The following is a 26,802-nucleotide window of genomic DNA, read 5'->3' as shown; positions in this document are numbered from 1 at the left end:
GCATATTATCTTATTTTACACTCCTCTGATTCAAATGTCAGCAGACTTACCGAGTGAGTGGGATAGGTTTGTTTCCTCTTGCCTTTATTTTGTTGATCTGTTAAATGAGGTGCTTTGTGTCAGTAGTGTCCATGTGTGAGCCACAGCCCCCCCTGAGGACTTTCACTTCCTGAATTGTGCTTGTGAAGCTCAGTGGTCTACCCAGACTTCACTGCAGAATTTAAAAATAACTGTCACCTGGGAGATCTTAGAAAGATTAGGAACTATGGCACTCTGAACTTTAAACAATTCTAGAATTCACTGGAGGGGTCCTTTTAGTATGAGATTGTACCAGGCAATAGTATACAGATCATTAATGAGATATTTTCATCAAAATATTAAATTGACAAGAAAATAAATTGAAAGCTGACTTAATTTATGGAGAAGTCACTTAAAATAGCCCCCCCAAAAGAGCCTCCTCTCCTTTGTTCTAGGGACATGCATGTGGTTTTGCCATAGCTTATCCTGAATTGCAATTCTCTGCAGTTCCTGGATAAACCCATTATGCTGGTAAAAAAATGGACAGCTTTATTTTTAAGGTTAACATTACAGAGAGCATGTACTACTTTTATAACCACAAAGACTAAAAGAAAAGCAGCACATTCAGTTGTATAATAAACAGGATATTGATGTTTATTTGGTTCATTATAAAAGCATTGAGCAAACAAAATAATGTTAACAAATGTTAAATAAAAGAGTTAAAGACAGCAGTGCAGAAAATAGCATGAAAACGTTTGCATAATTACATGTATTTTAAAGCTTCTATTATTTTCAGAACCCAGGCTTTCAAATTTTGGAACCATGTTAACTTACAGGTAAATAAAAGAATGCAGATGAACAGATTCTACAGTTACAACCTGGAAAATACTCCCTGTAGTCTTACTGCCAGATAGCAGGTTAAATGATTTTTTTAGAATCAAAAATAATCTGGATAATTCTTTGCTTCTCAAAATAAGTATCCAAGAATTACACTAGAAAAATGTGTGCATATTAAGGATCACTTGCATACTATCACCATGTTTTCTGGCCCACCAGCCTAAATATATTTATTTCCTAACCTTGGTTCTGTTACTATACATTTTATCAGCACTTTTGCCAGATGTTCCAGAATAAGTCACATGTATTTTAAACATGCAAACAAGTTTAAAACATAACCATGAGTCATCTAATCCAACTGGGTATCCATTTTATTAATGACATCAATCCCAGTAATACATTAAGGTGGCAGTTAGCATTTTCACACACCAGAAGTTAGTGAAATAGTGCGATTACTAAATTTCAATTTTAATTAAATGTGATGACAGGTATGCTTTGATTAACATGACTTTTAAAAAGATTTAAACTTAAGCCATAGAATTCTGTTCCACATAAAAGGATATGAAAACTGTACTCATTATTTGCCATCTTTCCCTTCTACAAATGAGAAATTGAAAGCACTTTCTAAATATATTCAAACTGAGTTGTTACAGCCAAATACCTACAAAATAAAAATTCTGTGTACAGAACTTCAGTACTATCTTTAAAAATAGGGCATGGAAATGATCTGTCTTAAAGTTTTCCTGTTTGCCTCTGATCAGGCACGAGAGAGCCCTCATCCAGGGGATGGTCTGTGAAAGATCAGGGTCATCTTTCTGTGGGCAGCCGCCTTGCTTTGTCAATGCTCTTATGTAGGAAGCAAATAATTTTCCAGTTACAGCTACAAAGTTTTATAACAAGATTCAGCATTCTGTATATCATGCAAAGATTTTTTCCTTTCTCTGAAATGCCCAGATAATTTTCAACAAATTTATCCTTGACTTTTCAATTCATAAGAAACAAAACTGAGGCAATTTTGTGTGGATGTGTGTGTCCTAGTATTTTTATTTTGATATTTGTTAAATAGTTTGTATTTATGACAAGGGACTATCTGAACTCATACATACAATAACTTCTATAGTTGAAATTGGATTTAACTATTAAAATTGTATACAAGGAAATTAGGGGTGTTGCAGTACTTAGTTGCAAATAACTTGCCATCTGGTGTTGGGTCAGAAAACGCTATTTCGTCAGTGCTGAGGAAACAGCCAAACATGAAGCAATTCCTAAAAAAAGAAAGGAAAAAAATTTTACAAGAGACCAATTTAAAATTCTGATTAAGCATTAGTACAATTTCAAAGCAAACCAACTATGAAATTTTAATTTCTTAAATAAGTGATAAAAAAAATAATGCCTTTGATTATAGAGATGGAAGGTTAATGATACTACTTAACAGATGAGAAAATGAGGTCCCCCAAAAAAAAACTTGAGAGAGAGGCAAAGGGAACCATACAAACCATTCAGCTGACTCTAGGGGATCCACAGTAATGAACAACTAATAAGAGCTAATACTGCTAATTAAGAGCCACAGATAATTAAAAGCAAAAAATAACCAACACCAATTTTAACCAATAACCATAATCTTCTAACTATACCACACACTCAGAGCTTTAAGAAGGCAAAAATGAATCTGCATTTTGACCATAACTCTCCTTGATACAGCTCAACTAGGATTGAAAGTAATGAAATGGTTGAAAGAATTCAACAAAACTGAGGGATACCCTATATAATAACTGGCCTGCACTCTTCAAGTTCTTCAAATGTCACAAAAAACAAAGAAAGGCAAGCACCAAATGATTTCACTCATCTGTGGAGCATAAGAACAAAGCAAAAACTAAATGAACAAAACAGCAGCAGACTCACAGAACCCAAGAAGGGACTAACAGTTACCAAAGAGAAAGGGACTGGGGAGGGTGGGTGGGAAGGGAGGTAGAAGGGGAATAAGGGGCATTACGATTAGCACACATAACATATGGGGGTGGGGGAAATGGGGAAGGCAGTATAGCACAGAGGAGACGTAGTGACTCTACAGTATCTTACTGCGCTGACGGACAGTGACTGTAATGGGGTATGTGGTAGGGACTTGATAATGGGGGGAATCAAGGAACCACAATGTTGCTCATGTGATTTTATATTAATGATACAAAAAAATTGATTATAAAGATATGTGTTGACAATGTGAATTTCAAGAGTTCTCAATTTTGGTTTTGATAAGCAAGGTTAAAAAATAATAATTTTTGTGTGCAGGATATATTCTTTTGAGGTCAATCATGGCTATCCTAACTTTTAATAGCTTTCAAAACCAATAGGGTTAAAATAATGTTAGCCTAGCTTTGAGCCCACAAAATAACATGCCCCATGAGGTGATAACATATCTGAGTTGATGCATGGGAAATGAGCATCTAAACTTTTGACTTCCAGATGGAAATTTATAACCTGAAATGGCAAATTACATGTAGGTTGTATGAGTTAGGGATCTTTAAAGGGTTCATATTAAAACCAAAGCTCCATATACCTAAGGGGAAAGTACACATAGTCGGAAACAAATTTTTGTATACGATCAATACTACAATGAAAAATTACTTCATTACTTTAAATCATGCTTGTTCAATGAGCTCACTGACATTCACAGTTATTTATATTTGCTCAGCACCAGAAGAAAATTCACTTGCTATGAGTGATGTCATACAATAAAATGACTTGATTGCATATTATATCTTTCAGTTTCATTCAAAAGAAGAGCTACACTTTCAGAATTGTAGGTGCCTAGGAGTGCAATAAAGACTAGTGGAAACCAAAATAAAAGAAAGGTTAAGAAATCATTCCACCTTAAGGAGGATAAAGACCAAAGAAATATAATGACTAAAAGTAATAGGTGGTCCTGGACTAAAAAAAAAAAAAAAAATGCTATGAAGAACACTTGAAACAAATGACAAAACAAATGTGGGCTATATATTAGATAAAAGTATTATATCAATATTAAGTATCCTGAATTTGATAATTGAACTGTGCTTATGCAAGAGAATATTCATAGGAATACACACTGAAGAATGAAGGGGTAAAGGGGCATAAAGTACATAACTTGTTTTAAAATAACTGGGGAAGAAAGTAAATGTTTAAAACTAGATGAATCCAGGCCAAGGTATATGAGGGGATTCTTTTTACTGTTCTTGCTCTTTCATAATTTGAAATTACTTCAAAATAAAAAATTGAACTGGATTCAATTAGAAAATATAAGCTTCTGGTACACTGAACTATAAAATCTAATACAAAGTTTATTGCTAAATTTACTAGAACCCAAAGCAAAATGTTAACTTGATTAAATAGTCCTTATGTCTTTATAAGTGATTATCAGGTACAAAAAGAACATTAGATCTGTAAGGTTTGAGTCCTAACTCGTTTTATTAGCATCAGAGTACATTTATAGTATTAATAATACCACCTGAGCCTAAACTGCTTCTTATGTGAAATAACTAGGAATAATACTTTACTCTTCGAGGATTTAAACGTACATTGCCTGTGTAGACAAGGAATTCAGCCTAACGCTCCTCAAAGACAGGACAGCATGTCAATTATGTTACTTGTATTGTCGACTCAGAAGTATGAGAAAAGCTAAGTATGTTCTCATACATAAGTTGAGGGCAACTTAAATCCTTAGAGACACCAATTTTTCTCACTGCTCCCCTTTTATAAAGTATGTGTGGGTGACTAGGATTATGGCCCAAGGCTGGATCCCCACAGTGGTCTTTGATGTTCTATCTTAAAAGTGTGTAGAATGCAAAAGGCTAAAATAGTGCTACTCAAAGTGAGGTCCTTACTTTGGTTGAAGTGTAACCTGTTAAGCATAGAAGTTGAGATAGTGGTGTTGTGAAACTCACCCATCCAACCTAGGTTAGGTAAATTAACAAGCAAAATCCATTTGTCCACTGGAAAATTTAAATACACATTGTTAGTTCAAGTGTGCACACAGGTAAAATGGAGAATTCACTAATTTTTCATGGGGATATAATTCATATGCTTTAAGACTCACCTTCTAAAATTATACATTAGTATATACACAAGATTGTGCCTAATCACCAATATCTAATTCCAGAACATTTTCTCACCCCAAAAAGAAACATTACACCATCAGTAATCATTCTCCATTTACCCTTCCCTCAGTTCCTATCTATGGATTTATTTATTCTGGATATTTTCTATAAATGGAATCGTAAAACATAGGTCTCGTAACTAGTTAACTTCAATTAGCGGAATGTTTTCAAGGTTCCCCCATATTGTAGCAAGCATCAGTAATTCATTCCTTTTTGTGGCTGAATAACATCCCACTGTATTATTGTATAGATACACCACATTGTTTATCCATTAATCATGAATTTGGTTTTGTACAATTTTTTGGCTATTATGAATAATGCTGTTATTAACCTTCATGTACCAGTTTTTGTGTGGACATATGCTTTCATTTCTTTTGAGTATATACCTAGGAGTGATTGTTGGGTCATATGGTAAGTTTAATTTCTTGAGGAACTGACAGACAGCAGCTATACCATTTTACATTCCAATTTCCTCCACATCCTCACTAACACTCATTATTTTCTCTCTCTCTCTTTTTTTTTTATTATAGTCATCCTGGTTGTTGTAAAGTGGTATCTCATTGTGGTTTTGGTTTGTGATTTCCCTGATAGCTAACCATGTTGAACATATTTTCATGTGTTTACCAGCCATTTATATTTCTTCTTTGGAGAAATGCCTATTGAAATCCTTTGCCCATTTTTAAATTGGGTTATTTGTCTTTTTATTGTTGTGTTGTAAGAGTTCTTTTAGATATGCTGGATATACTAGACCCTTATTAGATAAATGATTTGCAAGTATTGTCTCCCACTCTGTGGGCTGTCTTGCTAATTCACTTTTACATTTAGTTACACTTACACATTATTTACAGAAAGTATTATCTTGTCACACATTGTCAGTGAAAGGTATAGTTTCATTAATTCCTTTTTTAAAACCACTATTTTGTTTGTATAGATTTATTGAAATGGTAACTTTTTATGTTGAATCTAATAAAAATCTGGGCTTGCATCTTCTATCTTTTTTTTTTTTTGTATTTCATTTGCTAGCAATCCATCTTTATTTTACTGTATTAAAATGTCATTTGTAACAAATTAGACTAGTCTTTCACCACAGTAAGTTTGACAAGCACTGGGCCAGAAAGTTTCAGACTTGGAATGCTGTGCCCTAAACTGAGTATATCCAATACTTTACTTCCGTGCCAGTACTTGCCTCAGTCCAACTTTGATAGTTTTCATACAGAAATGTCTTACCAACATCATACCCCTTGTCTCATGAGCCAGATAAGGTTCTGGGAAAGCTAATCAGGGTCTAGAGCCATTTTATTGCTTACCTGAGAGTATCTACCAGTCGTCTTGCGATGCGTTTTCTTCTCTTCAGTCTGAACACCCAGATTCTACTTATCCCACAGATTGCAGGTTCTGGTACATTTGAACACTGCCAAGCCCTGTGACATTCTTTTGAGCTTGGAGATTCTGGACCAGTTGCTTCAGACAGGACACGGAAGGCCTGCAATGATATACATAAAGCATCTCGATCTGACCATACATACAAATTCACATCTCTTTTTAAAAACCATTCCTTAAAAAAAACTTACCTAAAATTCATCTTATTATTAAATGTTAAAATTCTTTTCACTTTTTGAGATTTCTTGCCTATTTATAGTCACACAATGCTTAAAAAATACTAGTGGTATTGCTGTATTGATATAATACATTCCAGTGTATATACCATTATGAAACTTCATTCTTTTACTGATTAAAAAAATTATAAAAAATGACTTAATGAAGTACATAAATTTCTCCCCTCTCTCTAGCCTAAAATGTATATACGATATTCTAAAAACTGGTAACACTAAAGAAGATTTGCATTACCAACTATGAAATTTGGATAATTTTTCTAAAAACCTTTTCATTTTGAAATAAAGATTCATAGGAAGCTGAAAAATAGTACAGAGAGGATCGTGTATCCCTCAGTTTCCCCCCAGTGGTTACATCTTCCATAACTATAGCATAATAACCAAAACTAAGAAATTAACATGTGGATAATGTGTGTATACCATTCCATGACACCCCACCATACCTATATGTTTAACCATTACCATAATCAAAATACAGTTATTGCATCATGACAAATATATTCCTCTTAACACCTCTTTCTAACAAACACCTCCTTTTCCCCTCCACCATCCTTAAACCCTGGCAACCACAATCTCTTCTCTATTTCTATAACTGTTGTTTTAAGGAAGTTATATAAACAGAATAATACAGTGTGTAACCTTTTGAAATTGACTTTTTACACTCAGCACAATGCCTTTGACATCTGTCGAACTTGCTGCACATATTAACAGCTTAGTTCTTTTTACTGCTAAGCAATGTTCCATTGTACAGATATACCAGATTGTTTAATCATTTCACCATTTAAGGAAATTGTTGTTTCCAGGTTTTGGCTCTTTCAAATAAAGCTGCTATGAACATTCAGTAATTGGGTTTTGTGTAGATACAAGTTTTATTTCTCTGTAATAAATGCCCAGGAGTATACTTGCAGGTCATATGGTAAATGCATGATTAGCTTTTTAAGGAAATGCCAAACTCTGCCCAGAGTGGCTGTAACTTTACATTCCCTCCAACAATGTATGAAGAGTTCTAGTTTCCCTTCATCCCTGTCAGCATTTGGTACTGTCACTATTTTTTATTGTAGCTGTTCTGATAGGTGTATACTTAACTAAATCTTAACTATCATCAAGAAAACCTTGTTTCTGAAATGAGAATGAGAACATATATAATTTTTTGGTTACATTTGCCTTTTATCACTACAAACAATCTACTTCCTTAAGATTGAAGAAGGAAACATACAAATTGACCATTTACAACCAATCATATCAACCAGCCACACGAGACTATATATATATATAGAATAGAATCATACAGTGTGTGACCTTTTGAAATTGGCTTTTTACACTCAGCACGATATATATGTATATATGAAAAGCAGGGATAAAAAAGGAAAATAAGAAGTAAACATGGTAGAAATGAGAAAAAAGGGAGGCACTTATAAGAAGGTATAAGATAAATTTATGCTAGCATCATCTCAATGTATTGAGACAGATAAATATTTTAAAATAAATGTGGGATATTATAAAACAGGTAAAAAGAATACACTTGAACTATAATTTTGTCTAGCTAAAGGCAACCCTGTAAGCATCCTGAAAGCAAAATATACATCTCTATTCTAGAACAAGGTTTGGCAACATTTTCTGTAAGGGACCAAACTAAATATTTCAGGCTCTTGGGGGCGTGTGGTTTCTGTTGCATCTCTCAATCCTGCCATTGTAGCACAAAAGCAAACACAAATAACACGGAAATGAGTAAGTGTGGCTGTGTTTCAATAAAACTTTATTTACAAAAACAGGTTGTGAGCCACATAAGCTGTAGCTTGCTGACTCCCTTTCTAGAATATTGCTAATTATTCCCTAAAGTAGATTTTAATTAAGGGATAAATAATGACTATTTTTCCAAATATATTAACCTGGGCTAAGCCACATGTTCAAAGACTGGGCTCTACAGATTTGCTTATTTAAAATCACTACTTCGTAGTCTAGTATGGAAATGACTATATGAACTTAAGACTGACTGACTTACCCTTCCTATATGTAAGGGAAAATCGCAAATAAAATAGAAAATAAATTACTTCAATTATCCATATGGTCAAAGATATTTAAATGGGGTAAGAAGTCATTAACAGTAGCATTTTGAAATGCTTAATGAGACTTCTACTAACTACTCTATTTTGCTCACAATATGTCAACAATTTAAAAGACATATACCATACCTGTTTGATGGGCTCTGCAATTAAGCACCCAACTACTCTCTTTTCATCAGATATGAAGAGAAAAGTTTTGGTTTTGTTTGGATATCTGGGAACAACTTGCTGGAAGCCCAATTCATTATCGACAAGTTCTTGGACATCTTCTACCTAATGATGTTAAAAACCAAAAGAGGTGAATTTGTTTTAAAAAGCAAAGTAGAAACTATATATATTTATATAAAAAATTTATCATACTATCATTTAGCCATGTTAGTCTCTACTTCCTAAATTAAAACACCTCATACTCCAGGCATACCTCAGAGATATTGTGGGTTTCATTCCAGACTGCTGTAATAAAGTGAATAATATAATCACGTCAAAGGGAATTTTGGTTTCCCAGCACATGCAAAAGTTGTTTGTATTATACTGTAGTCTATTAAGTATGCAAGAGCATTATATCTAAAAAACAATGTACATAGCTTAATTTAAAAATGCTTTATTGCTAAAAAATGCTATCATGTGAGCTTTCAGCAAATTGTAATCTTTTTGCTGGTAGAGACTCTCAATGTCGACGGCTCCTGACTGATCAGGGAGGTGGTTGCTGAATGTTAGAGTGCCTGTAGCTATTTCTAGAAATAAGATAATAATGAAGTTTGCCACAGCAATTTACTCTTCCTTTCACAAATAATTTCTCGATAACATGCGATGCTATTTGATAGCCTATTACCCATTAAAGAACTAATTACAAAGTTGGAGTCAGTCCTCCCAAAACTTGCACTGATTTATCAACTAAGTTTATGTAATACTCTGAATCCTGTTATTTTAATAATCTCCACAGCACCTTCACCAGGAGTAGATTCCATTTCAAGAAACCACTTTCTTTGCTCATCCATAAGCAGCAACTCATCTATTAAAGTTTGATTATAAGACTGTAGCATTTCAGTCACACCTCCAGGCTGCACTTCACATTCCAGTTCTCTTGCTGTTTCCACCGTATCTGCAGTGACTTCCCCCTCTGATGTCCTGAAACTCTCAGTCATCCAGGATGACTGGAATTCACTTCTTCCAAACTCCTGTTAATATTGATACTTGAACCTCTTCCCATGAATCACAAATGTTCTGAATGTTCTGAATGGCATCCTTTCCAGAAGGTTTTCAACTGACTTTACCCAGACACATCAGGAATCACTTTCTATGACAGCTGTAGCCTTATGAAATGTATTTCTTCAACACTAAGACTTGAAAGTCAAAATGACTCTTGATCTATGGGCTGCAGATGGATGTTGTGTTATCAGGCATGAAAACGACATGAATCCTATTGTACATCTTCCCCAGAGCTCTTAGGGGACCAGGTGCATTGTGTCAATGATCAGCCATATTTTGAAAGCAATCTTTTGTTTTCTGAGCAGTAGTCAACAGTAGACTTAAAATGTTCAGTAAACCATGTTGTAAACACATGTGGCTGCATCGAGGCTTTGTTGTTCTATGTATAGAGCACAGGCAGAGTAGAATTAGCATAATTCTTAAGGGCCCTAGGGTTTTCAGAGTAGAATGAGCACGGTCTTCAACTTAAAGGCACCAGCTGCATTAGCCCTAGACTAGGGCTAATGCTGAGCATCAGACTGTGCTTGGAAGCCAGGCACTGACTTCTCTCTCTGAGTCTTAGATGGCATCTTCTTCCAAGAGAAGGTTACTTCACTTACATTGAAAATCTGTTGTTTAGTGTAGCCACCCACACTAATCCTCTTCACTAGATCTTCCAGGATAACTTGCTGCAGCTTCTGCATCAGCACCTGCTGCTTCACCTGCACTTTTCTTTTATGGAGACGGCTTCTTTCATTGAGCCTCTTGAACCAACCTCTGCTCGCTTCAGGCTCTCCCTCTGCAGCCTCTCCCCATCTCTCAGCCTTCACAGAACTGAAGAGAGTCAGGGCCTTGTTCTGGATTAGGTTTTGGCTTCAGAGAATGTTTGTGGCTAGTTTGATCTTCTATCCAGACCACTAAAGTTTTCTCCATATCAGCAATAAGGCTGTCTCTGTTTCTTATCATTCATGTGTTCACTGGAGTAACATTTTTAATTTCCTTCAAGAAGTCTTCCCTTGGATTCACAGCTTGGCTAACTCTTTGGGGCAAGAGGCCTAGGTTTTGGCCCATCTTGGTTTTTGGCATGCCTTCCTCACTAAGCTTAACCATTTTAACGTTTGATTTAAACTGAAAATCATGCAACTCTTCCTTTCACTTGAACACTTAGAGGCCATTGTAGGGTTACTAGTTGGCTTAATTTTAATATTGTCGTGTCCCAGGGGATAGGGAGGGAGAGAGATGGGGCTGGCCAGTTGGTGGAGCAGTCAGAATATGTACAGTGTTTACAGACTGAGTTCACAGCTCTATATGGGCACGGTGCATGATGCCCCCAAATAATTACAATAGTAACATCAAAGATCACTGATCACTATATCAAATATAATATAAAGTTTGAAATATTGTGAGAATTACCAAAATGTGACAGACACAAAGTGAGCAAATGCTTTTGGACAAATGGCGCCGACAGACTTGGTTGATGCAGTTGCCACTAATCTTCAATTTGCGTAAAATAAAATATCTGTGATACACAATAAAACGAGGTATGCGTGTAGAAGCATGTATCTGTGAATGCCACTTTGGAAATAGGGTTTTAGAAATCTATTTTAAAGAACCTAATTTCTTTCCACGGAAAGGAAGTACTAAAACAGATGCTGTTTCAGCTTTATTCATTGTTCACTGGGGCTAAACATCCAGCCCGGGAAACAGGCAACACCAACATGAGAAACAGACTCGGACGCCATTGATCTCATTGAAAAGTTTGGTTTACCTTTCACAAGTAGAAGATGAAGGTAAAAGATAAACTATGGGGCCTTATCTGTTTTAATTTGAACACTCCTTTATTTGTCTTATAATTTTTAATTTAGTTTTGTATGAACTACTATGAAAGTCATTCCTTACATGTGAACCAAAGTGGATCTTCCACCCTCAATAGTTACACTTCACCCCAGATTGTTTTCTCAGTGGGGAGGGTGGGGAGGGAGTGGGAGGAGAACAAAGATTAAGAATCCCGTGTTCCATACCTTTCTGAGAGCATAGCTTGGATCACGTGGCAGGACCAACACGATTTTCCCATCCCAAAACTCTGCTACTATGCGTTCTTTTTTCCATCCCTCCAGAGGAAAAAAAGTAACAGTTTAATTTGAAGATGAAAAAGACACCCATTAAATAATTTGTTTTGGAGAGGACAAAAGGAAGAACAATCAATGATATAAAAAACATAAGACAAAATCCAATTAAATGAACATGGGAAAGGAAATAAAAGATGCCTAAAATAAATGCCTGTCCTCAAGGGGCTGACACCCTATTGGGAAACAAGCAACAAAATCTATTATAAAACAACACAAAGTCAAATAGGAGCCCTTCATAAGAAATAGAGAGGAAAGGAATGATGAATTATTAGGAGTTGGGAGGTGGGAGATGGGTAGGAGAAAAAGAGTTGTAATAAACCAGGCTAAAAACATCATGAAGGCATGAACTGTGGCAATAAAGGTAGGGGGAAAAGGGATGCACTTAAGTAGCAGGCATGATCATGAAAATAAGGCCAACGATAAGATGTATTTGGACTAGAGAAGTGCTTGATCAAGAGGTGGTACTGCTCCTCTCAGAATGGGAAAGTCATAGAAAAGTTGTTTTTCTAAGGTTATCTACACTGAAGAAACTAACGTGATAAAAGAGGGGATCTCCTCAAGGCTTTGAAAGTTTTGTATCTTGACTGTTCAGTTCTGCCCAGGAAGCTAGAGGTAAGTATGCAGGGTGTTCACTTGATCGAGAATATTTCTCTTATAATAGGATGAATAGTTTCATATGGCACTTTTATTAAAAGTTAGGTTTTAAATACCACCAGCCTGAAATACTAAGGACAACAAAACTGCAGGTGATGAAATATTTATGGATATACAGATCTTTCAATATTTAAGCAAAAGAAATGTAAAATGTCAAGCAGTTTTACTTTCAGAACAAATTGAAAACACTACTTTTTACTTACTACATATTTGATTCCCTCCAGAAATCTGTGGTGATGCTGAATGTGCTGTAGTTCATCTTCAGGGCTGGAAGCAGTGTAGATCATGCCACAAGACTTACACATGGTGGCTCCAAAATGTTTCTGACCTGCATCCTGTAATTGGGGGAGGAAAAAAAAAAAACCCATCGAGACATATCACAAACAGCTTCTGTATTTAGATAATGTAACCATCATTCAAATTTCTCATTACTTTTCTCTTATGCTGGCACATGTGAATTACTAAATGAAAGTCTGGTTACTATAACCTCTCCCTCACCCCAAACAAAATAGAATGAACAGATACCTAAAAATGCAGTAAAGTGATTAAAGAAATGGATTTGTCTCTGAATGGACAGTGTAAAAATATTAAGATTCTTTAGTTAGGCACATAGTTTTAAGGCATAAGACTAAATCATAAAAATTATAGCTAAGATGAAAAATGGAGCTTCTTTATTAACTCTTAAACGAGAGACCTAATAAAACCTATTTCAAAGAGGCAAGGCAAAAATTTCAGGACTTCTTTATTCACTATAGTATTTTTTCCTTAAGTGGTTAGGAATATTAAAACTTTCACCCCAAGTGTTGATTAAAAAAATACATAATAAAAGTTCAAGAAAATCATGGATAAATTCATGAATATAGGGAAGTCAGGAATATTCAATGTCTTGGCTTATTAACAACCATTCTATGTCGTAAAGCATCACTTACTGCTACTGAAAACAACAGGTTCTGAACTGTTACAGGAATTACCAAACTTCTTCTGCCAAGAGCCAGACAGTAAATATTTTAGGCTTTGCAGACCACACAACATGGTTGTCACATATTCTCTTTTATTTCCAACACTTTATAACATACCATGTTAAATTAACTATGCTAAGACAATATGTCTGCCTTCATGTTATACATGTAAGAGTCACAAACACAGGGAGCTTTGTTTACATTTACTCACAATGACGAGCTGATCTTTTGTTTCTTTATTTGTCTCTCTGGCATTAGTACTTTTTTGATTATTGGTCTGTTTCAAGGAGTTAGTAGATATGATGGATCCCACAGAAGACTGTTCTTCAACTAGAGATCTTGAAATAGAAAATTGATAAACATTATTTAATAATTTTAAAATGTTTGAGGAAATTACAGTGAAAAGAAACCATATATGAACTTAACAATTACAGAGAACCTTGGAATTTTTGGTGCTTTCTATTGACCATAACTCGAAGTAATAGGGCTAGGAACAAGGAGGGACCTGAGGCCCACTCAGAGAGGCTCATAATTCACTCAAGGTAAGGTACGCAGTAAAGAATGGCAGCAAGACTCAAAACATAGTCTTCTAACTCCAAGTCCAAGGGATTTTCATCTATAGTATCAGATGCACATATGCAGGATCTCTTAGGTTGACTTCAACCTTAAAAAATGATCCATTTTTGTTTTTTCATATCTTAGGACAATATTTACCTATGTAAGATATAAAGAAATTCCTGTAATGCCACAGCAAATAGGTATGCTCTGTTCCTGATCGCACTGATTCACAGAAAATCACCTACTAGTATATTGTGATTCAACAACTTTCCACTTGGGCAATGAGTGACGCTAATACATTCACTTGTCCTAAGACCTAAAGCAGAACCCCACTATTCTTAAATTCTTAGGGGGGAAAACATTTTGGCTGGATAGATGTTGAGGCAACCTTTTCCCATTAGGGAAGAACGTTGGGACTGGCTTCTACAGGTTGCAAACTGGAGCCCCTCAGGCCAAATCCAGCTGGCAGATCTGCTTTGACTGGCTCACACACTGGGGTACAACTTTGGATTAGCTACCAATATTTTAAAATTTAGAGATTTCACTTTAAATTGTGAATTTCTAACATTGCAAGAGACACTATAAAATCACTGGACCTCTATTTCTCCAAAGAATCTACTAGTTGGAGCTAAATAACACTTGGCCTTGTAAACGGGGCAGTTGTTCTCCAGCTGGCTCCAGTCTCTGCCCAGCCTGGCTGGCTCTGTAGAACAGTTTGTTACTCTTGCCTTATAATGACAGGACTTTGGTTTTCCAAGGATCAAAGGAATAGCAATCTCTTGAGAGTAGAGATAAAGGAAAATAGGCAAGAGGAAAAAAAAAACAAAAAAACAAGTATCCAAAACAAGAGATTCAAACAGAAAAAATCCTGACAAGAAAATACTGGGAAAAAAAACCTGTCCAATACTTTGAGCTAAGCCAAGCAGGCCTGTTATCATTTGACTGTAAGAATGGCTTTCACACTCTCAACAAACCTATGGTCAGATACATGTCTTACATCATGCCAATACAGACAATACATATAACAAAAAAAAATGTTTAACTAAATACATTTACTATGTGGGAGATGCATCAGTCCACTAAGAAAATGCTGGATATGACACCCTAAAACTAATTCAATAAACTACTAATAGTACACACCTGTAGTACAAAAACACTTGTCTAGGTTGCTAACCTCCTCCTCTTTATGCAACTTTTGCTAAGTAACTCAGCTCTTCCCATCTCTGCATGTATGACCACAAGCTCAGTATTTGTCTTATCAATTTTAACACTTGATTATACACATTTGTTTAAATGCCTATCCTCCTAACCATAACTTCCTTGATAACAAGACCATGTTATCTTAATAAATAAAACTAAAACTCAGTGTAGTTCAATACCACATAATACTGTGAAAAACATTTTTTTCTACAAATGTTTGACAAATGAAGAAAGAAAAAAAAATGAATGTGAGAGAATCTGAAAAATCTCCCAAAATTTAAAGTAACTTATTAAAGCACAAGAAACTAATGATATCTGATCTCTTGGGTCCTACATAAAGAGCAATTTAAAATGATGCAACCAATAGCATTCTAATACCTCTTTATGCTAGAATAAATTAGTTTAGACATTTTTATCACCGAATAGTGATAGGTTTCAATTCTCAATAAACAGACATGAAAGAAGGCAGAGGACAAAAGGGAAAGGTGAAAAAACCTAGAAATATGGTCTTTGAAGGTGAAAAGCTGCCCATCGAAACCCAATCTCTGAGGTGCTTTAAGGTGAGGTGCCCTAAAAGGAGAACTTAGCAGAGATGGGAAGAGCTGAGTTACTTGGCAAAAGTTGCATAAGGAGGAGGTTAGCAACCTAGACAAGTGTTTTTGTACTACAGGTGTGTACTATTAGTAGTTTATTGAATTAGTTTAGGGTGTCATATCCAGCATTTTCTTAATGGACTGATGCATCTCCCACATAGTAAATGTATTTAGTAAAACATGTTTTTTGTTATATATATTGTCTGTATGGATCATGATGTAAAATATGTATCTGACCATAAGTTTGTTGAGAGTGTGAAAGCCATTCTTGTAGTCAAATGATAACAGCCTGCTTGGCTTAGCTTAAAGCATTGGACAGTTTTAGCTAGGAAATTCCTTTCTCAATACCTCTAGTTATTTATGATTTAATGGGGAGAGAAGAGCCAAAGCTGGTTGGGAAGATAGCTGGTTGGGAAGATGTTCAGCCTATATGAAACTTCATTTTCAGAGCTTTCCCACCTGTCATGCTCACACCACCCATGTCCCCTCCCACCCTCTCCCATCCCCACCCTGTTCAGGTCTTGGCTTTGATAATGGTAGCTTCAGCAGGGATTTATAGTAGCATTACATTGCTGCAAGTTATTCCTCTGGACAGTTTCTCCATCTGTAAAATGGGAGTAATCATGGTACCTACAGCATGAGTTTGTACATGCTTTTTATTATTAAACATGAACTATTAGTTATCACCCAGGGAAGGCAATATCTAAGGCTTTGATTCAGATATGGATTCTAGTTCAGGCTCTGTCAGCTGTTAGCTGTGCAACTGTAGCTGAATTACTAAATTTTCTCAGCTGAAAATGGAATTAGTAAAAGTGTCTACTTTCTAGGTTGTGAGGATTAAGTGAGAAACTGGATATAAACTACTTATTATGGGCTGTATAAAAGGGTTGGTAATTATTATTATTATATAAGTCCATAGAGATCTTTCCCTTCTCTCAACTCTTAGGTTTTTATGAAATTTCTATGAGAAGATCTGATTTCATTTCATATTCTTAATATCCCTTTCGTGGGGAAGAAGAAAATGCTCTCCAAATTAAATAATCTAAGAAAGAAAATGAAACCCAGAAAACTCATAATTAAATATACCTTGAACATTTAAATAAGAGAAATCCCTACCTTTTTGTACTGACTGAAGACACACTGAAGATGGGATACACAGTGGACTCAGGGGAAACTGGAGGAGGGAAAATGACAATAATTTATAATATAAAATAAACTCAAAGCCCTAAATCATAAGATTTTAAAGGTTAATTTAAAGGTATCTTAAAACTTAATGGTAATCAAGACAGTATGGTATCGGCAAAAGGACAAATAGATCAAAGGAACAAAACAGAGAGCCCAGAAATAGACCCACAAAAATACAGTCAAATGATTTTTGACAAAGAGTCAAAGGCACTTAAATGGAGAAAAGATAGTCAACAAGTGATATTAGAAAAACTGGACACCCTCATGTAAAAAAAATGACAACTCTCTCATATCAAAATTAACTCAAAAGGGATCACAGATCTAAATGTAAAGCTTTAAACTAAAAAACTTCTAGAAGAAAATGTAAGAGAAAAACCTGCATGAACTTGAGTTCAGTGACAAGTTTAACATACATTACCAAAAGCTCAATACATGAAAGAATTAAGTTGGACTTTATCAATTTGAACTTTTGCTTTGCAAAAAACCACTTATCGAGCTACAGACTGGGAGTAAATATCTGCAATCATATTTCTGATCAAGGACTTGTATCCAAAATATAAAAAGAAGTCAACAATAAAAACTGAACAATAAGAAAACAAACGATTCAATTAAAAGTGGGCATAAGATCTAAATGGCAAATACCAAAGACATAGATGGCAAATAAATACATGAAAAGATGCTCAGCATCATTTGTCACTAGGGAAATGCAAATTAAACCCACTACACACCTGTTAGGATGGCTAACATAAAAAAGACTTACAAAAATAAATGCAGGCAAGAATGTGGAGTAACAGGAATTCCCTTTTACTATAGGTGGGAATGCAAAATGGATGGCACAGTCTGTGGGATACTTTGGCAGTTTTTTATAAACAGATTTACCACACAACCCAGCAGTCATGCTTCTAGGTATTCACCCAAGTATTTCAAAATCTTATGTCAACACAGAAACATGTACAATATCTGGAGCAGCTTTATTCATAATTGTTAAAAATTGGAAGCAACCAAGATGTATTTCAATAGAGGAATGGATAAATAGACTATGTATCTCACCTCCACAGTTCATCAAAAAAAAAGGGAATGAACTATGGATACACACAATAACACAGATGAATCATAAATGCATTCTACAAAGTGAAGGAAGTCAGACCCAAAAGGCTACATATTGCGTGATTATTTGTGTCCAACTTCTACCAGGAAAGGCAAAACTACAGGGACAGAAAACAGATCACTGGATGCCAGGGGAATGGGGAAGGGAGTAGTAGTTGGCTGCAAAGGGTACACACAAGGAAAATTTTAGGGTGAGAGAACTGTGCTTTAGGTACTGGAATGGTTCACACACAGCTCGACATACTTGATAAAACCCACAGAACTGTACATGAGTGACATTTCACGTTTGTAAAGAAAAAAAAAAGCTATGATTTTGAGGGATCCCTAGATGGAATGTGGACTGTGACAAATGAATCCAACAGTATTAGGACTGTATGGTATAACTAACACTGAAGGAGGCAGGGGAAAAAGGAAAGCTGACCTAAAATTTTGACTAGAAATTCTAAGGCCAGTGATAAAGGCACCGTACTTACATATTATAGTCTAATTGGCAAATCTGTTACTCACAGGAGGAGGAATCAACAATTCTGAAACTTGCAAGTATACTGGGACTGAACAGTTAGGTAGGTGGATTCTGAATGGTGGGAACCGGGTTTCTCACTGTCTGAGGAAAGTTACAGATAAACCAGAAAGGAAGGGCTAAACCCTGTGGTGCTGGATTAGAGTCAGAGACATCAAATTTGAACTTATGTTTATTTAGAGTGTGTACACATGGAGGGATACAGAAACAATTACGTGTGAGTAAACATTTATGTATACATATGGGTTAGTATACATTTTATTTCCTAGCCCTGTCTGGTGAGGGCCTAGAAGCAATGATGCTCCAGCAGCAACGAGTACACCATGTCTGGATCTTAGTTTACAGAATACTATTCCCCAAAAGGAGGAACCAGGATTCCTTGGAGAAATGGCTGATTCTTGGGCCATGGCAGGAAAAATACAAGGTGAGCTAGGAGCATCTTAGAGTACCAAAGAGTAAGGAAGTGCTCAAAAAACAAAAAGATGGGAGCTTGTAGAAGATACTGACCTGAAAAGATCTCTTAGTGGTCAAAGCTGGAACAATGTGAGCAATACTACAAATAGTGTAGTACTAGATTATAACAAACTAAATTCATGAGTCCATACTAATAAATATCTATGAGTCAGTTTATTTAAGATTGTATAAATCAATGGGAGAGAAGAAATAACTTCCTATAGAAGAATTCCAAATAATGTAGTATATAAATATTTCCCCCCCAGGAGATGAAACTTAATCCCTACCCCTCTCTGAAAGGGTAGGCCAGACTTGCTTTCAAAGAAAAGACTAGGGAAAAGGAAAAAGAGTAACTTTACAGTGGAGAAACCTGGCAAATCTGACCTTAACCAAGAAACAGAGGTTAATATCGCCTGTAATGTCATGTTTGCACTGCAGCACCCTTGGTTCCATGTGACAAGAAGGGCAATTCACCTCAGTGGCACTCTTCCCCCAAACCCGTAACCCCAAACTAAAGATGAGAAAAACATCAGACAAAATCAGATTCAGGGACATTCTATGGGATATCTGGCCATAGATATCTCCTCAAGAATGTCAAGGTCATGAAAAACATGGAAACAAGGAAAAGACTGGAAAACATGGAAACAAAAAAAAGCCACAGAAACTAAAGATACATGACAACTAAATGCAATGTGGTACATTGGACTGGATCCTAGAACAAAAATAGGACTGATTTTCTCCAAATAGACATTACTGAAACAAATTTATTTAAAGGAAAATTTTATAACTATTATAAAGAAGAAGCCATTATTTTTCTTTTATGTGTTCTATTCTATCAGTGACAGCACAACCCATGGGAAATATAATGAATACTAGATACTTAGCATTGCTTGGTACAATACTCAGCACCCAGTAAATACTAGCTTAACAGTGTATCTCATAATTATGAACATTCAACATATATATCACTAGATGCTCTCAAGGGCTATTGTTCTAGATTATGCTTTTAGTTTTATCTTCTTTGTTTCCTTCCTATGAGCTAGTTTCTCACTATTGTCAGCATGTTTACCCCTAGAATTTTATTTCCAAATTTATAGCTATAACCAAGAAGGTAAAGTTACCAAGAATATGGTTGGTAAGTGCAATGTTAATTAATTCTTTATATATTCATAGTTTAATAAATACTGTTTAATTGAACAGTGACACAAGTTAGTAATAGGATTTCAGACCTAAGAGGAATTTAGAAATTAACAGTAAGCCTTTACTTTAGAGAGCTCTTCTTCCCCAGATAAGCCCATTAGCAGCAGACTTAGAAAGCATCCTAAGGTTGCTGATGCCCAATTTAATCCTTTCCATGGTTTAGTAAATTCTGCCTACAATAGACTTTGATCACAAATATGTAACATAAATTGTTTTTACTCCTTTTTGTTATTTTGGTTAAAAGGAAAGAAAGGTAGGTATGATGAGAACATCCAGCTCTAGGGAGCTTAGGTAATTTGCCCACATCTCATAGACGAATGAAACATCAGTATTTTGTCTTAAGTTCCAGACTAAAGTCTCCTGGTCTCCTCCTTTTCAAAATGCACTGCATTGCTTATCATAGCAAACAATATCAACAAGACAAACACAAAGATATAAACATAGGCAGACATATTGAATATGAAAAAAACCAAAATTATTACTGCATATAATTTCATACTGACATACGTGATGAAGCATTACTGTAAGTACATAAACTCATTTTGAGAAAAGTTTCTCTTAACTTACCTGCCTTGTTCTCACTGAGAGAATCTTCAGAGGGAAAACATTTATTTTCATCAGGCTTACATTCCTTTGAAGAAAATACTCCACCTGATGAATCCTGAAAATAATGAATAGGTAAAATTAGAGGAAGCCTATAATTCTTATTCGTTTGCTTTTTAGTGAATGAATCCCAATAGTTATGTTTCTAAAACAAAATACCTAGTTTATTATGAATTACATTTTATAATGTGGTTTTAAATCCTCAATTTTCAGTCTAAGAAAAATTTCCTCTATATTCACTAAACATACATAACCTTTTAAAAGGCAGATACACATATTTAAGTCTACAATTTGTCAGACTGTCAAAAATGTATTATATTTTCCAATAAAGATGGCAGGTGAAGAGTACAGAACATCAGCACCCAGCAAACTAGAAAGGGACAGCTTTTGTTATAAGCTTTAAAAATAAGCAGCCAGGGAAAGAAAAAGAACATTCTGGAGTAGCCAGCAAGGCTTTTTTTAACTCCCCATTTTGGGTAGTAGCAGGGTAGTGGGAAAAGCGAAGTAGAAAAAATTCTGACAAATTTTACTAACACTACTAATTTGGTAAGATTTAGAGAAAATATATAGCTTGGGGATATGAGAAAAAATTTTCGATTGAAGTAAATCTCCTGTTCAAGACTATATGTCAGTAGGGGTGGGACAGCCCCTCAGTCTGCCATTTCTCAGGCCCCATAATGAGATGGGGAAGGGTTATATACCTTCAAATGAAAACAGGATTCACCCTTAGCTAGCAGAGATGAATACTGGGAGTGCGTATTTAACAAAATCTTGAGAGCAGAAAACACTTCCACAAATTTAAGATGCACAAAAGCCCAGCTTTTCATACTGAAAAACAGAGAGAACCCAGTATCCAGTGACGTAAAATGAAGTTCAGAAAAGAAGGCAGGAAAGACTGCGGCAGCGGATTCATCATGTCTCTGTATCAAGGTTCTATCTTCATTAACAAACAGATAATGGAGAATACTAATCAGGAGATGGACGGGTGGAAATGCAGAACCCTCCCACCCCCACCCAACTTGGTTTTGCTAGACTGAGAATTTTAGACTTAGTGCCCCAAATTTTTTAAAATTGAGGTACATTTACATACAGTGAAGTGCAGATATAAAGTATACAGATATAAAGTTTGATGAATTCTTTTTAAGATTGGTGAATTTTAATAAACTTACATACCCATGTAACTGAAACCTTTACCAGAAGATACAGGGGTGTTTTTTTGGCAGAAACAATATGAAGTAGTAGAATTAGACCGTCATGACATAGCCAGCAAGAACATGTTTCATTTAATAATACTCTTGGCAATACTTGATAAACAGGAGGAAATATTTATACTGGGAATTGCAAAATTTAAATGCCTACAAGGCCAGCAGGTAAGTAAAACTAATATCAAAGCTGGCTGATTTAAATACATGAACATACATTGATTGAGTGGAGGGAAATGAAGAGCCCATGCCTGTCAAATGGTAAGTCTGACATTCTGTTCTGAGATATTACTGCCATGTAGGAATGAGGGCTTAGTTTTGCCAGACCACAGTGAAACACAAGAAATCTGTTATGTACTTTTAAAAATTGATGGCTCAAATTTTTTTAAACATTATACAGGCCAAGCAAAATTATTCAGGGACTGGATTTGGTCCACTGGTCAACAATTTATAATCTTTGCCCTTAAGATCTGAAATATAGGTGACTAAAGAGGTATGAACTGTGGTTGAATTTGAAAAGAGGCAATAAGAATGAGAGGTGGACGGGGAGGGAAATGACTATCCAGTTGTAATCCCTCAATATATAAGCTTCAGAGTATACCGGGCACTGTGTGAAAGTCTAACATTTCTCCACAGGGTTGTGATGAATGACTTATTTATACAAGTCACCACAGACAAATAAGCTTCCAATAGGGAGACAGCCTTTCTTAAAGCCTGTAGGCTCAGTTGCTTTCTGCTCCTAGCCACCTAAAAAAGAAAACAAAACCCAACTTTCTGAGATTACTGACAGGTCAACAATAGAAGGCATAGGCTTGCATTGTCTGTTATAGCCACCAGCCACAAGTAGAATTTCCAAGTGGCTAGTCCCAATTGAGATATGCTACAAATGGAAACAAACATGGATTTCAAGGACTTGGTACCAAAAGAAAAGTATAAATAACTTCTTATATTTATATTCATTACATTGAAATGATAACATTTAAAACATACTGGACTGAACTTTTTTTACCCCCTCTTCTTTCACTTTTTTTTGTAGCCACTAGAAAATTTCAGATTACATGTGGTTGATATTCTGTTTGTATCAGACAGCACCAGGCTAAGCTAGATGTGTAAAAAATATGAACAAGATCAAAAAAGCATGGAATAGCAATCAGGTACTATATAAAATAAACAAAATCCTAACTATACATTAATAGTGATCACCTTCAAGTCATGGGATTACAGATTTACTTTTTCAAACTTACTGTATTCTCTAAATTTTCTAGAATTATCTAGTACTTTATAAGAGCTGAAATAAACAAAAAATATGCCCATACTCCGGCAATCTACAACCTGAATCTTGTTATTTCTACTTTCTAAAAACACTGACTACCAAATAAAAACTTGTTTAGCTTCTCTGGACTTTAGTTAAGCCACAAGGGCATTTGAGGAAATGTATACCTTTATGCCAAGAAAATGTTATAGGTTTCTTTAAGCCAAAAGGGGGAGAAAAGTCCCATCTTTCCACCTTGTCTCTAAATTCTTTGTAGTGATTAACCTATACTCTGGTTTCATAAAGGCAGTCCTCCAGACAGTAAAAATAAGATTTTGTTCAACTATGGTATATACACAGTAGTTATACTGAAGGGTTGTTATACAGCCAACTTAGTTTTTAAAGTGAATATATTCAATTTTCTTTACTTTCATTAATTTATCTTTTCGTTAATTACCTTTATTAATTTCGCTCCATTTTTAAGTTTCTTTTCGAATAACAGGCACTTTGGCATTTGCCTTGTCTCAAAACTTCTTTCAGTGACAGTTATTTTAGAATCTTTAATTACTTTTGATTTATTCTTTTGGGTGAATCCCAGTACTGGTTTATCTTGCAGAGGCAATTTTCTAAGAGAGGATTTTTTTCTACTAACAAAAAACGCTGCTCCTCCCTGGAGTGTAACTTGTGGTTTGACTTTTTGGCTTAGAACCCGGGGAGCATTCAGATTACTTTCAGTTGAGTAACAGTTATTCTCTTTCTCCACATTTGGCTTACAAGCCACTTGATTTTTCTTGGAATTTTTAGAATTCTTTGAAACTGGCTTGATGCACTGATAACTTGGTTGATACTTAGGAGTTAAACTCTTCTGTGGTTTTTTGTTCATCTTCTTGGTGTAAACTGGTTTTCCCTGTGTTTTTTTTGTCACACTGGGAAAAGACTTATCTTCACTCTTAGTTTTTGGACAAATGGATCTACTGTCTTTTATCAGCCTTCTCTCCAGTGGACTGAGGTACCACTTATCTTTGTTGTAAAAGGATACAGTAGACACAGCAGATTTAAATGGTGAACTTTGATTTGCAGATGGCGATCTATTTTTTTTAGTTGTTTTGAGAGGACTTGAAATGAAGTGCCCTTGTTGAGAGCAATGCACCTTTTCTTCATTTTTATCACTGCTTTGGCAAATGTGCTTTTTGTTAGGTGATGGAAATATATTTTCAGTGAAGTCCAAAATTAATTTCTTGGTTGGAGTATCTGTTAACAGGCTGTGAAAAAAAAACAACATCCAATGATAAATATTATTTTGCTTCAATTTTTATCAATCTCTGCTAAGTAATAATCAACTCTACCTATGGGTTATATTAAAAATAATGCATCCTCTCCACCAAACATCCACCCATACACATTATCTATTAGTTTAACAGTAGGATTCTCAGTCTGTGTCTTTATCAAACAAAGCATTCAAATATTTTCTAAAAGTAAGATCAGAGTACAAACACTGTTTACAAAAAAGCTTTGACATGAATGTATGTGTATATGTGTGTGTGTGTTTGAAAATCTATTTCTAAGTCTTGGCCTGTTCAAATTATAGCCCATACACTTTGTTCAACTGGGTACAAGTCTTGAAAATGAATAATTCTAAGTAATCGGCCCCCTAGGACCTGTTCTATAGGGAGTAATTTATATGCCTGGTATAGTAGGAAGTACTAAATCCACAAACTTTCCAGGATTGCTTATAGATGAGCATTACTATAAACAAAACACTATATAAACACTACATAAGAGAGTAGAAGGTAATAAAAGATCTGACATACATTTCCAAGCCACAGAAAACAGCTTTCTCTGATTCCATCCAAAGGCACCAAATAGCTAATTATGCAAGTTTACTGTATTTCTAGACTAGAATTAGAATATAAAATATTATGATAGACACAAGGAGAAGGCAAATGGAAGAATGGAAAGTTTGGGAGATAGAGAAGATTACGACAAGGTGGACTCTTTCTACCCAAAGGATGAGACTCACTTGTCACAGTTCAAAGGATGCTGTTTCCTTTTCCTTGCGGTACAAGCTGGCATCTTCTTACCTGAACTCCTAAAAACAACAAACAATTATAACCCCAAATTCACCCAACATGTATGAAAATCACTACTTCAAAGGCATACTTTAAGTCTGAAAAGGTTTTCAGATAGGCGATGGCCCATAACATCCAAGAAAAGGGTTTTTTAGAGAGAAAATCACTTGAATAAATATTTGAATTATGAAGTTGAAATTATGAAAAAAAAAAAAAGGTAAAACACATCACAGTAGCAATTAAGAACAGGAAATACAAGCAGGGATAGTACATATGCTTGCAAGTGGAAAATGATCCTACCAAGAAGGAAGTGTTTTTTACCCCATTTCTGGGCACACGTTCCCCTTTCAGTCAGGCTAATTCATACCAGGTCTAGACCCCGTTCTGGGGCGCCTTCCTTCCACTGCCCTCCCCCCCACAGCTCTCACTACTGGGTGCTCTTTTTTCTACGCTTCCATTCCGCCCTACACTTCCTAAATATTCCATTTCACACATTTTCTTGTTGGTTTAACTGTCTTCAACAGCCTGTACGTTCAAAGGTGGAGACCGCTTCTAACTTTTTTCATCAGAGTCCAGCAAGAAAACGGGTGACGCGAGATCCTCCCGTTGGAAAACACTCTCATCTCCTCAAGCTGTGGAAAACAAACGCAATCATGCGCCTCAGCTCTCGAGCGGATGGTACATGCTGCTCGGGGCGAGCCTCCCCTGCGCCTGCCTCCGGGTCGGGTGGACCGACGAGTCAAATCACACAAGCGTGATTTCAAAGTGACACGGCAAGACCGGGGTCCTGGGCATTCACGCGGGGCTGCGGCTTTCGGGAAGACCCTCCCGGGGCAGAGCGACGGAGGGCAGGGGCGAGAAGCGCCCGAGCGCCCGAAGCCTGTCAGCGGAGGAAGGGGGGGAAACCCGGCGACCTGGAGGCGGACAACCGGTGGGTGGCCGCGGCCTCGAGCCGCCAGCGCGCCAAGCCCAGAGCAGCAGCTCTTCTCCCTTGACATTCCACCCAGCGTTCCATAGACCCTGCCGTTCTCGTCGGTCTTCAGCCCCCCCCCCCCCACCCCTCTCCCAGCCTCGGCCCGCCGCAGCGCTTACCTGCCCCCCGGAGCCGGCGACCTCTCCTCAGCCGAGCCCGTAGCTCCTCCACTGTATTCAAACTGTCGCGCGCCAGCCAAGGCTGAAGCCGCTGCTCTGATTCGCCGCTTCCCGGCGCTTCCAGGGGCTGGCTCAGGGATTGGCCGCGCTCTAGTCGTTGCCCCTCCCACCCGGGAG

General features: G+C 36.2%; 1 protein-coding gene across 1 annotated transcript; it reads right to left on the bottom strand.

Annotated features, from left to right (window-relative positions):
• Nucleotides 1-757: 757 nt before the first annotated feature.
• Nucleotides 758-26,802, bottom strand: ESCO2 (establishment of sister chromatid cohesion N-acetyltransferase 2). Its single transcript, XM_037024731.2, has 11 exons — nt 26,626-26,802; nt 25,485-25,553; nt 23,922-24,726; nt 20,975-21,068; nt 17,059-17,116; nt 13,803-13,929; nt 12,836-12,967; nt 11,871-11,960; nt 8,791-8,934; nt 6,293-6,468; nt 758-2,120 (listed from the first exon to the last, which is right to left on the bottom strand). The coding sequence occupies exons 2-11, from the start codon at nt 25,535-25,537 to the stop codon at nt 1,988-1,990; spliced, it is 1,812 nt and encodes a 603-aa protein (XP_036880626.2). The 5' UTR covers nt 25,538-25,553; nt 26,626-26,802; the 3' UTR covers nt 758-1,987.

The sequence above is a fragment of the Manis javanica genome, chromosome 3, assembly GCF_040802235.1.
Source record: "Manis javanica isolate MJ-LG chromosome 3, MJ_LKY, whole genome shotgun sequence".
Classification (NCBI taxonomy): domain Eukaryota; kingdom Metazoa; phylum Chordata; class Mammalia; order Pholidota; family Manidae; genus Manis; species Manis javanica.
Note: the sequence above shows the minus strand (reverse complement) of the source record. Positions and strands in the feature narration are given on the sequence as shown.